The sequence below is a fragment of the Silene latifolia genome, chromosome 5 (assembly GCF_048544455.1).
Source record: "Silene latifolia isolate original U9 population chromosome 5, ASM4854445v1, whole genome shotgun sequence".
NCBI classification, from domain to species: Eukaryota; Viridiplantae; Streptophyta; class Magnoliopsida; order Caryophyllales; family Caryophyllaceae; genus Silene; species Silene latifolia.
Window position 1 is genome coordinate 81,382,331 of NC_133530.1, and position 13,574 is coordinate 81,395,904.

At 43.4% G+C, this 13,574-nt stretch overlaps 1 protein-coding gene across 1 annotated transcript; it reads left to right on the top strand.

Annotated features, from left to right (window-relative positions):
* The first annotated feature begins 12,349 nt into the window (after positions 1-12,349).
* On the top strand, positions 12,350-13,108 carry LOC141655620 (uncharacterized). Its single transcript, XM_074462690.1, has 2 exons — positions 12,350-12,370; positions 12,506-13,108. Exons 1-2 carry the CDS (start codon positions 12,350-12,352, stop codon positions 13,106-13,108), a joined length of 624 nt encoding a protein of 207 aa, XP_074318791.1.
* The last annotated feature ends 466 nt before the right edge of the window (positions 13,109-13,574 follow it).

Genomic DNA, 13,574 nt, shown 5'->3' on the forward strand with positions numbered 1-13,574 from the left:
CAAATTCTCAAGAGAAAATTATCATCATGAATACTTTGGAGATCCGCTTGAAGGAATGGACCAATGAATTTTCGAACACGGAGAAGCATGATATGGGTGCTTATAACCTTGGGTCTTTGTTGAGTTCGAAACTCATTAAGGTTGTAAAACCGTTCTTGGATGCTTGCCTTGATTATTGGGATCCAAATTACCATGTTTTTGCGTTCCCAGGAGGTGATATTTGTCCTTTTCCGGAGGAAATTGCTGCTATTGGCGGGTGGGACCCTGAACGTTTACCTGCCATCCCTTCTACTGCTCAAGGGTATAAGAGCAAGTTTAGAGATTTGCTTGGACTGACCAGACTCGAGGTGGTCGTCTTGTTACTTCGAAAGGCGTGCGGATGTTGGATTTTATAGATCGATTCATCAACAGGGCCGACCCTACTGTCTCTTATGTTGCTAGAAGGAGAGCATTTGGCTTCTGTTTGCTTCATGTATATGTCTTTCAGGGACATGTTGACGAAGAACTGCGAGGTGATCCCCGTCTATTGGGTTTTATTGAGCAAATGGAGTCACAGAGAGCCCACTTGTCTATGCTTAGGGGAGATTATCTTGGGCTTGGACAATAGGAAATCCAACCACGATCTTCCATTTTTGGGGAGTCCCGTCATCCTACAGGTAAAAGACACCTTCTTCTTTTTTTTTTTTTTTTTTTTTTTTTTTTTTTTTTCGTTTTTTTTTTTTTTTTTTTTTTTTTTTTTTTTTTTTTTTTTTTTTTTTTTTTTTGCGAGTGTCTAATACCTGTTTTGGTAGGTTTGGCTTATGGAACGGCTCCGATTGCTCGAGCCCCCTGTTCATGCACTTTCCTATCATGCCCGTATGATTTCGATGAGGACGAGGTTGTACATGGTGGATTTCACTCGGGTCTGTGACTATTGGAAGAACAAGCTGAAGAATGATGATGGCCCGTTGATTAGGTGGGTCGTACCGTGGTGGCACCTCAAGTCTGTTACTGGAGTGTCTTCTTTGGATCCTACTAGGTCCGTGCGCATTCCTGGATTGGAGTTTATGGTATGCATCTTTCCTGAGAGGTTGATGAGGCAAGTCGGGTTGAAGCAGATGATCCCTAGGCTTGACACCGTCCCGCAGACTGCTATGGCGTTGACTACCGAGAGCCGAAGAGAGTGGGCTATGAAATGGGCCCAAAGAAACATGTGGTTCCTGAGTTTCTCCGCCAATGCTTTGTGGGTGTCGGATTCCTATCTGAGGTGGAGAAAGGCTGCAACTTCGGAAGAGCGCGAAAGACTGAGGAAGCGCGAGCCCGTTGACTACAAAGTGCGCGAGGGAGAGAAAGAGAAAGAGAAGCATCTGACTGAAGGAGAAGAAGAAGCCGGCTTTCAAGTCATTCATCCTTCGAAGAAATCGAAGACTACTCTGTCGCGCAGAGATGGTGATTGGCAAGAACGGAAGAGTCAGGCCTCGAGAAAGACCGTTGGTGATTAGGTCTGAAGTGGTGCAAGAGCGCCCGGCTCGAGGTCGTGACAAGAAATATGACAAGAACGACAAGGGCAAGGGAAAGATGGAGGAATAGCCCAAGTCTTATTATTATTATTTGATTATTATTATTATTGTTGTAATAAAAAGGAGGGATTTTTAGAATCCTAGCCTATCTATTTTTATTATTCGTCGTACTATTTTTATTAGAAAATGGATGAATGAAATAAAAAGGTTAAATGGTTATGAAACCGTTGGTATTTTCTATTATTATCCTTGTCGAATTTCAAATGCAATGCAAATGTCCTTCTATTTACATTTTAAGTATAACGGTGGGTTGAATCCCGTGAAGGATTGCCTACGTATTCACTTAAAAAGCGAAATCAAACCCTTGCGCGTAGTTCGAGTAAATGTAAAAGAATAATTGTTCGAAGCAAGAGCTTGTAATGAACATAGAAAATAAGCATGAGCTTTTGCTTACTCTGGAGGTGCGAATTTAGTTTGTTTGATGATATGAGGATGACAAGTTTGCCAAGATGCAAGAGCATAGTGACATTCAAATAGGCCAGGGGCCGTTTATTTAGTGCCACAAGAGCGACACGTGGGTTTACGCGAGGCGCGGTTCTGTTTTATCCTAGGCATAGTATCGTTTCAGTTGGTCGAGATTTGTGGGGTTTGATAACTCATTCCCATCTAGGTCTGTGATTCTAACCGCACCCCCTGGGAGTATTGATTTGACTAGATATGGTCCGGCCCAGTTAGGTTTGAATTTTCCCCTTGGGTCGACAGGTAAAAGAGCTCTAACCGATTTGAGTACTAAGTCTCCTTCTTTGATGTTTCTTGGCCTAACTCTTTTGTTGAAAGCTCGTTTGATACGTGCTTGATATGTTTGGACATTATGTAAGGCACGTAGCCTACGCTCATCCAGGAGGATGAGTTTTTCGTATCTGTCTTTCTTCCAATCGGCTTCCGGGATTTGACTCTCGAGGAGGATGCGCAGAGATGGTATTTCTAGCTCAACTGGTTGTACGGCTTCCATGCCGTAGGTCAAATAGAAAGGAGTAGCCCCAGTGGGCGTCCTGACGGATGTTCGATACCCCCACAAAGCGAAGGGTATTTTGCTCGGCCAATCTCTATAGTTGTCAGTCATTTTCTTGAGGATCGTGACGACATTTTTGTTAGCTGCTTCTACCGCGCCGTTAGTCTGTGGTCTATAGGGCGAGGAGTGGTGATGCTTGATCTTGTACTTGGCTAGCAATTGTTCGGTTTCGGCTTGGAAGTGTGACCCATTATCGCTGATGATCTCATGTGGGCAACCATATCGACAGATGATGTTGTTCTGTATGAACTTTGCCACATTTTTAGCCGTAAGAGCGGTGTAGGAAGCCGCTTCTACCCACTTGGTGAAGTAGTCAATTGCTACTAGGATGAAACAGTGACCTCCTGTTCCGGCTGGGGTTATTTTCCCAATTATGTCAATTCCCCATGCGGAGAATGGCCAAGGAGATGTCATCGTATAGAGCAAACGAAGGAGGGACATGTTGTACGTTCCCAAGATTTGACATTGTGGCAATGCCTCACATATTTGATGCAATCGGATTCCATTGTGGTCCAATAGTACCCTAGACGTGTGATTTTCTTTGCCATCATAGGTCCGCTCATGTGAGGACCGCATTCTCCATCGTGGACTTCTTCCATGACCTTTCGTGCCTGTGAATGATCAAGGCAACGTAGGACTACACCAAGAGGTGTTCTTTTGTACAATTCTCCTTGCATTAGGATGTATTGGGAAGCTAGTAGGCGTATAGCTCGTTGTCCCCTTTTGTCCATATCTGGTGGATAGGTACCATTAAGCTTGAAATTCAGGATTGCTTGGAACCAGGGTTCTTGTGCGATTTCTTCTTCATCGGTAATTTGATGGACATACGCTGCTCCGACCGTTCGATACACAAAGGCATTTCCATCATGTAATTTGGCATATTTATCAAAGATGCAAGCTTCGCAAGAGCGTCCGCAAATTGATTTTCTTCTCGAGGTAGGTGTAAGTAGGTTACATGATCAAAGAACTGAGCCACTTGGTCTATCCTAGCCTGATAGGGTGCTAGGCTTTCACTTCGGATTTTCCAGGATCCTGTAACTTGGTTGATGATCGGTGACGAATCCCGTGCACTCGTAGGTTTTTGATGCCTAAGCTTACGCCGCTTGTAGTCCAATGAGACAAGCTTCATATCTGCGGCGTTGTTTGTCACCTCGAAGTCGAGTTTGACAAATCGTGTATGCTCACCTTCAGGAGAAATGAGCAACACTCCTATCCCAAACCCTCTTAGGTTTGATGCTCCATCAAAGTATAGATCCCAAGAGTCTACATCGCTTGAAGTATATCCTCGTCGGGAAATGACCAAGTGTCTATGGTTTGTGCGTCGTTGATGGGATTTTCTGCGAAGAATTCGGCGACGGCGCGACCCTTTATAACTTTCAGTGGCACATATTTGAGGTCAAATTCCGAGAGCATCATGGTCCATCTTGCCAGACGTCCGTTGAGAACGGGTTTCTCGAAGAGGTATTTGACTGGATCCATTTTGGAGAATATCTTGACAGAGTAGCTAAGCATGTAGTGACGTAGCTTCTTTGTTGCCCACACAAGAGCGAGGCATGTCTTTTCGAGTTGTGAGTATTTGCACTCGTATTCCAAGAACTTCTTACTTAGGTAGTAAATAGCTCTTTCTTCACTTCCTACGGTTTGAGCTAGCATAGCACCCATGGCGCTTTCGATTCTTCGTGAGATACAAACCAAGAGGTTGATCTTGTTGTGGTGGCATGAGCACCGGTGGTTTAGCCAATATCTCCTTGATTCTCGTCGAACGTCTTTTGATACATCATCCCACATGGTGTGGTCTGTTTTCTTGAGTTTCTTGAAGATAGGCTCGCAAATCATCGTAAGTTTCGATATGAATCGACTTATGTATTGCACTTTTCCCAGGAATCCTCTGACTTCTTTTTCTGTTTGAGGTTGTGGCATTTCGATCAGAGCTTTGATTTTGGAAGGATCTATTTCTATGCCTCGTTGGCTAACGACGTATCCTAGGAGTTTGCCAGACGTTACCCCAAATGTGCATTTTTGAGGATTGAGTCTCATGTTGTACTTCCGTAGCCTTGCGAAGAACTTGCGAAGGTTCGCGATATGTCCCTCTCTTTCCTTGGATTTGACGATCATGTCATCCACATATACCTCGACTTCTTTATGCATCATGTCATGTAGGAGTGTAGTCGCGGTGCGTTGGTATGTAGCTCCGGCGTTGATCAATCCGAACGGCATTACTGTATAGCAATAGGTTCCCCATTGGGTGACGAACACGGTCTTATGCATGTCTTCCATGGCCATTTTGATTTGGTTGTAACCCGCATATCCATCCATGAAGGATAGTAATGCGTGGTCTGCAGTATTGTCTACCAATATGTCAATGTGAGGTAGAGGGAAGTCGTCTTTTGGGCTTGCTTTGTTCAAATCCCTAAAGTCAACACAAACTCGGATTCTCCCATCCTTTTTGGGTACGGGTACTATGTTAGCTACCCAGTCAGAATACTCGGAAACTTTGATGAACCCGGCTTTGAATTGCTTGTCAACTTCTTCCTTAATCTTTAGAGCCCATTCTGTTCTCATTCGTCGAAGCTTTTGTTTCACAGGTTTGAAACCTGGCTTAATCGGAATCCTATGTTCGGCGATATCCCTGTCGATCCCTGGCATGTCTTTGTAGGACCAAGCGAAAACGTCTTTGAATTCATTTAGGAGGTCTACGAAGTCGGCCCGTTCGGTAGAGCTCAAGGTAGTCCCTATCCTAAGTTCTTTGGGTTCTAGTTCAGTTCCTACATTGATGGGTTCGGTGTCCTCAATTACAGGTCCCCCTCCCCTTCTTGCAGATTTCTCGCTACGTAGGGAGGTATTTCGGTCAAGTCCGGGTTTTGGTCATCCTCGCATCATCATAAATGCAATGCACTCAAGATAACGCGAAGAGTAAGCGAACCCGATTTATTCATATTAAGATTTGAGTAAAGTTGAAACAAATGAGCCAACCGATCGATGGATAGTGGCGGCAAAGGGACAAGAATGGGGCATTTCCCGAACTACGTGACTACTTGAAAATAAGCTAGGAGAAACGAAGGAGTGGGGATGACGACAGAGTAGACTCTCTAATGACTCCTCTGACTCGACTCGGACTCCGAATCCGACTCTGATTCGAACTCGTCGTCTTCTGGTTCTTCTTTGAACATCTCTCCTTCTCCAGTCGTGAGCTTGAAGAGTCTTCCTTGATTGTTGGTCCATTTGATTGATTTCCTCCACCCTTTCTGCTGCTTTGTGTCGATTTCCGTGATCAAGGCGGTGGGGTTGAAGCGATCGTCTTGAAGTATCGTAGTAATGATCTCATCCTGCGCGGCCCTAACAAATCGGTCCTCCCCAAATAGGAGGCTAACAGCTTGTTCGTCTAAACAAGGTGTTTGACGGGTTTTGACGGTAGGAACCGTTTCTGGAGGGATGAAGTAGCAATCGTGAAAGATCTCGATTCCGGCTAACTTCTTCTCGAGGTAATGCTAAGGTTCGGGAAATCCATGAAAGAGTTCCGAACTTCCTTCTTGAACGAAGTATCCATTCAAGGTGGGGAGATATGGCCTCATTTGGACTCCTACATACTTGCGGTTTTGGACTTGGGCGAGCATTTCGAGAACTTCTTCTGTTGTGGGTTTGTACCCTAGTCCAAGTGGTATTCTTGATGAGTTGCCTTTCTTGTATGGCGTGAAGGTGTTCTTCCGAACTGGGTTCAAAGGCATTCCAGGGAAGTATCCCTGGTTTTTGAGTATGTGGTTGACCACCAAGTTAGAGTAGGGATTATAGTATAAGGGTGCCAACTCACTTTCTATGACATTTACACTTTGGAAGCCCCCAAGTTCGTATATGGGATCCGCAAGGACTTGATTGTTTGATTGCTTCTCGATTATGGCCTTGATGGGTGACGAAGTAATCGTCACAACCTTGCCATTTAGTGGGATCTTGATCTTTTGATGAAGGGTGGATGTTACTGCTTTGGAAGCATGAATCCAAGGCCTTCCCAGAAGTATGTTGAATGAAGCTTCGATGTCCACTATTTGGAAGTTGACCTTTCGTTCGATTGGTCCCGTTGCTATGGTTAGGTTAGCAAGTCCTACCACTTTTCGTCGTGTACCGTCATATGCACGTACACCTTGATTTGTAGGGGTCCAGTCCGACTCTTTCATGCCTAGTTTGTATGCCGTTTTGAGGGGTATGACGTTGACCGCGGAGCCATCGTCTACCAAGGTCATTGGCACATTCTTCTTTAGACAGATGACGGTGATGTATAGAGCAAGGTTGTGACTGGCGCCAAAAGGTGGCAAGTCTTCGTCTGAAAAAGTAATAGGATTACTTAGCTTCGGTGATTCTTGGAAGACCAAGTTGACTACATCTTCGGGAGTAGAGTTATGTGCCACATTCAATTTGGCCAAAGCTTGCGATAAAGCTTGGCGGTGTGGAAATGAGCTTGCCATTAGTTGCCGGGACCGAAAGATCAGCCTTGGTTCTTTGTAATTGCTTGAGCAAATGATCAGTGGGGTCATCTTCGTTGTCATTTGGTGTGATGACGTTGGTTGGACCGTTTTGAGTAGTGCTTTGGTATGGACGACCCGAGCGAGTTAGGTGATCCACATCTTGGTCTTCGCAATTTTGGACTATTTCCTTGACTAAGGAGTTTTCAATGAGATATTCGTCTTCATCGTCATCGGCCCAAACCCCATTGATTGCGGCTAGTTCCCTCATCCTCATGATGTCACTTTCTAGTTGTATGATTTGATCGACTAGCTTGTCGACCATGGTGACTACTTCTTGCATAGTGGCATTTTGAGGGAAGGTCAATGGTACACGCTTTTTAGGTGTTGCATTGGGATTGCGCAAGGTTGTTACCATGTTTTCTAGTTCCCACACTTGTCTATCTACACTCCTTGCCCATGCGATGAAGTCGGAAATGGTAGGGGAGATGGTAGAGTAGAGTCTTTCTTTCTCAATTGCATGAATTTCATTTTCGGTGGGAGAAATGAGATGTGAGCAATCTAAGGTAGATTCATCACTTGTAATCACTAGAACTCCAAGAGGATTCTGAGTGTTGTTGGGCTTACCTCCTGGTGGTATTGGAAGTCGACCATCTTCAATCATGTCTTGAAGCACGTGTTTCAACTTGTAGCATTTTTCTGTGTCGTGCCCCTTGCCCCTATGGTATTCACGAGGGGAATTTTCGTCCCAGAATTTGGATTTCCTTTCGGGTTCGGGAGTAGGTCCAATGGGTTGGAGTTTGCCTTGCTTCACTAGCCTTTTTAGAGCATTGGAGTATGTATCCCCAAGGTTTGTGAACTTCCTTGGTGGGCTAGTTTTCTTGGATGGCTCGAGAAGGTTAACTTCGTCGGTCTTGCTAGTAGAGCCGTATGAACGACTTGTGGACCCTTGGTATCCTCGACCTACCGTTTTGGACAAGAGTCCTTTGCGGATGTCATCTTCAATTCGTGTCCCTAAGACGGTTAAGTCTTTGAAAGTCTTTATGTTTTGATATCTCAAATGGTTGGCATATATGGGCTTGAGATTATCCACGAACTTTTCCACAAGAGTGGCCTCATCCGGGCGTTCTACTAGTTGAGTACTAGTCTTCCTCCACCTACTTAGAAAGTCGGTGAATCCTTCCTTGTCATTCTGGGTAAGAACCTCTAGAGTGCGCATATTGACTTGGATCTCGGCATTATCCGCGTATTGTTTTGAGAACTCGATGGCGGCGTCTTCCCAAGTAGCGACCTTTTTGTGATCTAAAGTGTAGAACCATTGCTTTGGGATGGTGTCGAGAGATGAAGGAAAGATCCTTAAGAACATCTCGGGTTTGATGCCTTTGATAGACATGTAATCCTTGAAGGCACGGATGTGGTTCAAAGGGTTCTCATGTCCTTTAAACTTAGGGATATCCGTCATGCTAAAGTTAGTGGGCAATTTGGAATTGACGGCTTCATACTTACGATTGTTCTCCCTGTAAATGTCGTCCCCCTTAAGGTACATCAATTGCTCCTCTAGGTATTGGAGTCTTTTCTCACCAAGCGGTTGTCCCTATGATTGGATTCTCATCCTTAGACTCGTCGTCGGAAAATTGTAGTACTTCACCTTTAATGGGAGGCAACCTTCCCTCTACGTCAAAGATACGGCCTTCGATGAGCTCGAGGCGGTCATAGGTTTGGTTTTGGGTAACTTGCATTTGGGCTAGCGCGGCTAGGATTCGATCATTACTTTCTTGAATTTGCTGGAGGTTCGTATCATCACTTGATCCGAGCATCTTGGAAACTGGATAAGAGATCGGCGACGAATCAAAACACGATCGACCTTTCTATCACACTTGCTAAAAGAGGAAAAAATTCTGACTCTTGAAGTGGGTGTGTGCCACTTGTGTTGAGTGAGTTTTGAAGAAAGACAAGGTCTTTGAAAATGTGTGTCCTAGTCAACTGTAGTGTAGTTGTAGGAGTGGACTTGAAGTGAGGTTTGAAATGGGCTTGTGGCCCGAATTTTGACACGACAAACGGACAGAGTTTTGACCGGATTTTGTACTAATTAAAGGCCCTATTTCGAAATTCTTGATTGAAATTTGGGTTTTGATTTTTTTTGAAAATTCGTCATGATTTGTTTTGAAATGGTGATCACGTAAGGTTTACATATTTATACAGGCATTATAACGGGATGCTGAGTGCTTTTAGAATGGCTTTGGTTTAAAGGGTGGGTTGCCATACCGAACCATCAAACCCGAAGTCTGTGGAGAGGCTCGTGCCAAACAAGAGTAAGGCCGATTCCTAGTCCATTTCCTCAAGTAGTGAAGGCCCTTGATACAAACAAGAGTAAGCATCATGGTATGGATGACGTCAATCGCTATCCATCCTTAGGCCCAAATAAGAATTAGGACCGTTTAGACGGGACGATTGGTCGAATGGGTTGGGTTGGGCCTAGGAAGGCCGAATTAAACGGTCTAGGAAGACCGAGTTATGAAAACCGACAATTGTCTTGTACAAATTATTCCCTAACCTTGTTCAAGTTTCACCCTAGCTACACGTAAGTGTATTATCCCAAGAGAGTCGCCAAATCGTGGACAGCGGCCGCCCCACGGGGCGCTTGGATGAAGGGGCTCGAAAACAAGCGTTTGCATTTTGTATGGAGTCGCCACCATTTTTTATGGGAAATTGGAACCATTCGAATACCTCGTGTCATGTCAAGACACAAAGTAGTGACATGAACACTAAGCAATCGTTACCCTTAGCATTCTATGTCTAGAATGACTCTCGTGGATGCCAATGAACACGGGTGCTCACGGAGATCTGGAGTAAGGGGTGAGGGTACGTATTAGGAAGCTCTTTTGATCGAACACCTAATCCCGCCCGCCTCGATAGCGGCCTCTACTAATGATTAGGGAGTTTATTCGTACTCGATATATCGTCGGCTATATGCATGCAATTCAACATCCATAGATTAATCCTAGCATGTGAGAATTAGACTAAGTCGGTTGACACATAATTAGCATACAATTGGGTCGAAGTAGGATTTAACGTTGATTTACATGCGAAAACATACAAGTGATAAAAGGAATACAATAATTATGAATTACAATAATAAAAATTACATTAATTACAATGAGATAGGCGATTTATGTCGGAAATACCTTTAAAACGGATGATTTGATAAAAAAGAATAAAAGAAAATAAAATTACGACGATCGAAGGCGATAATACGGATATTAGTTGATTAATACGTAATCTAAACAAACTAGGTCAAGGCGAGAAAAGGAATTCGGGACGAAATCACCCGAACAAAGCGCAGAGACATCGCGCCCTTTGGAAGAGGCGCAGCAGCTTTCGCGTCTGTTCCAAGGGTGAGTTCTCGGGCAGTGAAGCCGAACCGCAAATCGTTAATATTAATTGGTAAATTTAAAGATTGATTATGATTTTAGACTCGGATGAAAGTGATTAATGGATTATTTTACATATGAATATGTCATAAAACAGTAGAACATGGATGAGACGGAATTAAACGGATTAATTATGTGAAGGGTCGATGTTAATTAATGAACAAACTAACTGAACGAATTAATTAGACTAAACATGAGGAATTGAGGACGAATTAGTGATGAACAATAAATAAACAGATGCAAATTTATCAACAACGAATTCCAGAAACTCAATATGAACGGATTGAACCTCTGAAACCCGAAACTTGAATTTAATGACGAAAAACCCGCAAATATGAATTATAAGGGATTTAAGTCGGACTTGAGGACTAATTAAGCATGAATGATGAATTATATACAATATACATATGATCTATAAATTACCGTGATGAAGAATTAAAGAACAAAACAAAAGGAACAATTTTGGTATGAATTACGAGGACGGAGGAAGAAGAAAAGAAGCAGAATCTGCGCAGCCCTCACGAAGAGGCGCAGCAGTGCTGCGCTCCTTCGAAGAGGCGCGGCAGCTGATTCTGCGTCTTTTCTCGACGTCTCTCACCGAAATCCGCAAAAAACAGTTTTAAAGACGGTTTTAGAAATCGATTTTAATGAGGTACTTCCGACATAAACCTTACAATTGTTATGCAATAATTAAAATACAATAAATAAAAGGAATATACACCCTCAGACTTACATGTTGACGGAACGAGAAGAACTAAGAAGATCGATTAGTGATGCTCGACGCGAATGCAAGGAAAGAGTGCCCTCGTAAGAGGAAAACGATTGATTAATTAGATTGATTGAGTGTAGTGGTCAAATTGGTCGGTCATGCAACGGAGAGGTCGGGTACCGGAAGATCCGAGCTTACGTGGTCGGAAGTCCAAGCACGTAGGCGCCAATTAGTAAGAACGAAGTCTAGAATGCAAAGGGAGAAGAGAAGGGCGGACACTCGCGTGAGAAATATGAGGAACGAAAGCTCCTATTTATACTAATCACGTGAAGGAATAGGGTTTCGGAGACTCTTTGGAAGTGAATCTCGGAAAGATACAAAAAAGATACGTAAATCATGCAAAGAAGGGCCTGGGAAGAGGCGCAGCAGCCACTGCGTCTCTTGGAAGAGGCGCAAGACTGCTGCTTGCGTCTGTTCCCAGGAGGTTTCCTCCTTTTTAAGAAAGATCTCCGTGTTTAAGTTATGGTAGGACGGATTTAATTCGATTATCTTTTGAATATTACGGGATATTGTTTGCCAAAAGATAAAATTTGATAAATATGGAATAGAAATATCCGGAACATTCCAGAACATTCTGACTCGGGATTTAACAACTATCAGAAAATGGAGCCGGTTTTTGACCCGGACTCCGAATGTACTCTAATTACTGCCAAAACGACCGTATCGGCACGTAGATGACAACTAAGAGGTTGACATTAATATTTGAGCAATCACTTGACGATAATCTTACGAACTGTCACTAATCGTTCCGCGAATCAAACATGCGGCCCAATCATCACCGGGTGGTTTGCGAGGGGTGCAGAAACGAGGTGTCTACACCTAATAAGAGTGGTATTTATTCGGTTAAATCGGGGTATTGGCTTGGCATGGGTCCGCATTTGGAAGAGGTAGAGTTGGCTGGGCAAGTTGGGAATGACGGGCTGTGGAGACGTCTTTGGGGTCTTCCTATACCTCCAAAACTTATACATTTCTTGTGACGAGCTTGCAACGGTACTCTCGCGGTCCGTGTAAATTTGAATAGACGGCATTGCTGTCCCAATAGTCACTGCGAATTCTGTGACGGGGCTGAGGAGACGGAACTTCATGCCTTATATCTTTGCCAATGGGCTAGCGTGCAATGGGCGATGAGTAGTTTTGCTGATACGGTGAGTGCTGCACCTTTGACCTCTTTTTCTGACTGGTTATGTTGGATTTTGGAGCAACTCCATGGTGATGAGAAGGGGAATTTCCTGGCTATTGTGTGGGCAATATGGGCTATTCGCAACGCTCGTATTTTTTAGGATGAACAGAGGAATCCAGAGGTGACGGTGCTGGGCTTTATGCGACTGGTTCAAGAGTACAATGGGTATATGCAGCGGGTTGGAGGAGCAAATTGTCCGAGACAGGAAATAGGTGAGGTGCAATGGCTGAAGCCGGATGTGGGAGTGATAAAAATTAACACTGATGCGGTTGTCTTGGAGGATGGATCGGTGGGATTGGGGGTTGTGGCTCGAGACTGTCATGGGGGTGTGTTACTGGTGGCTAGCAAGAGGGTTCGTGCAGCGTGGGATGTTGATGTCGCTGAATCGAAAGCAATGGCTTATGGTCTCGAATTGGCATATAATAATGGCTTTACACAAGTCGTTATTGAGTCGGGTGCGCTCAACGTGGTACGGGCTGTGAGTAAAAGAGTGGAGGTGCGGAGTCCGCTTAGTCTTTGTATCCAAGAAGTACAGGTTTTAGCTTCTAATCCAATTTGTCGCGGCTTCTGTCATATTAAGCGTAACGGTAATACGGTAGCACATTTGTGTGCAAGATTATGTGAGAATATAGGGGATGAACAAGTCTATGTAACCGATTTTCCTGAGGCCGTCCAAGTTGTGGCGGATATCGATTTAATATAAGTTCTCGCATTTTCCTTTTCAAAAAAAAAGTAAGATCAACTGAGTAACTTTACTCTGAGTTATGGATACGAATGTGAAGTTAGTTTAAGGCTAGGTTAGTAATTTAGCATTTTTATTTCTTTAATTTAGCATTTTTATTTCTTTATATTAAAGTCCAACCTCGAAAAAAACCATTAATGAGGCTCGATCCCACAACCTTTGGTTTGAAAGTCCTCACTATTACCAGTGTAACCCATCCATCTTGTTGTCATTTCTGCATATCTTTTGATATATATTTTTGTTAAGACCTGAGTTAAAACAATATGTACATATAATAATTATTAATTGTACTTCTAACTTATATTCAATGTACCTTTAAGATTAAATCAATGTACATACTTGATTAGTTAAATGTACTTGATAAAAATTAAACTAAATATTTTATGTACATATGGTAAATATTATTTGTAATTATAATTTACATAAA

Coding starts and splice junctions, on each gene's coding strand:
- LOC141655620 (XM_074462690.1), top strand. CDS start 12,350: ATGAGTAGTTTTGCTGATACG. Junction 12,371..12,505: donor TGAGTAGTTTTGCTGATACG/GTGAGTGCTGCA, acceptor CGTATTTTTTAG/GATGAACAGAGGAATCCAGA.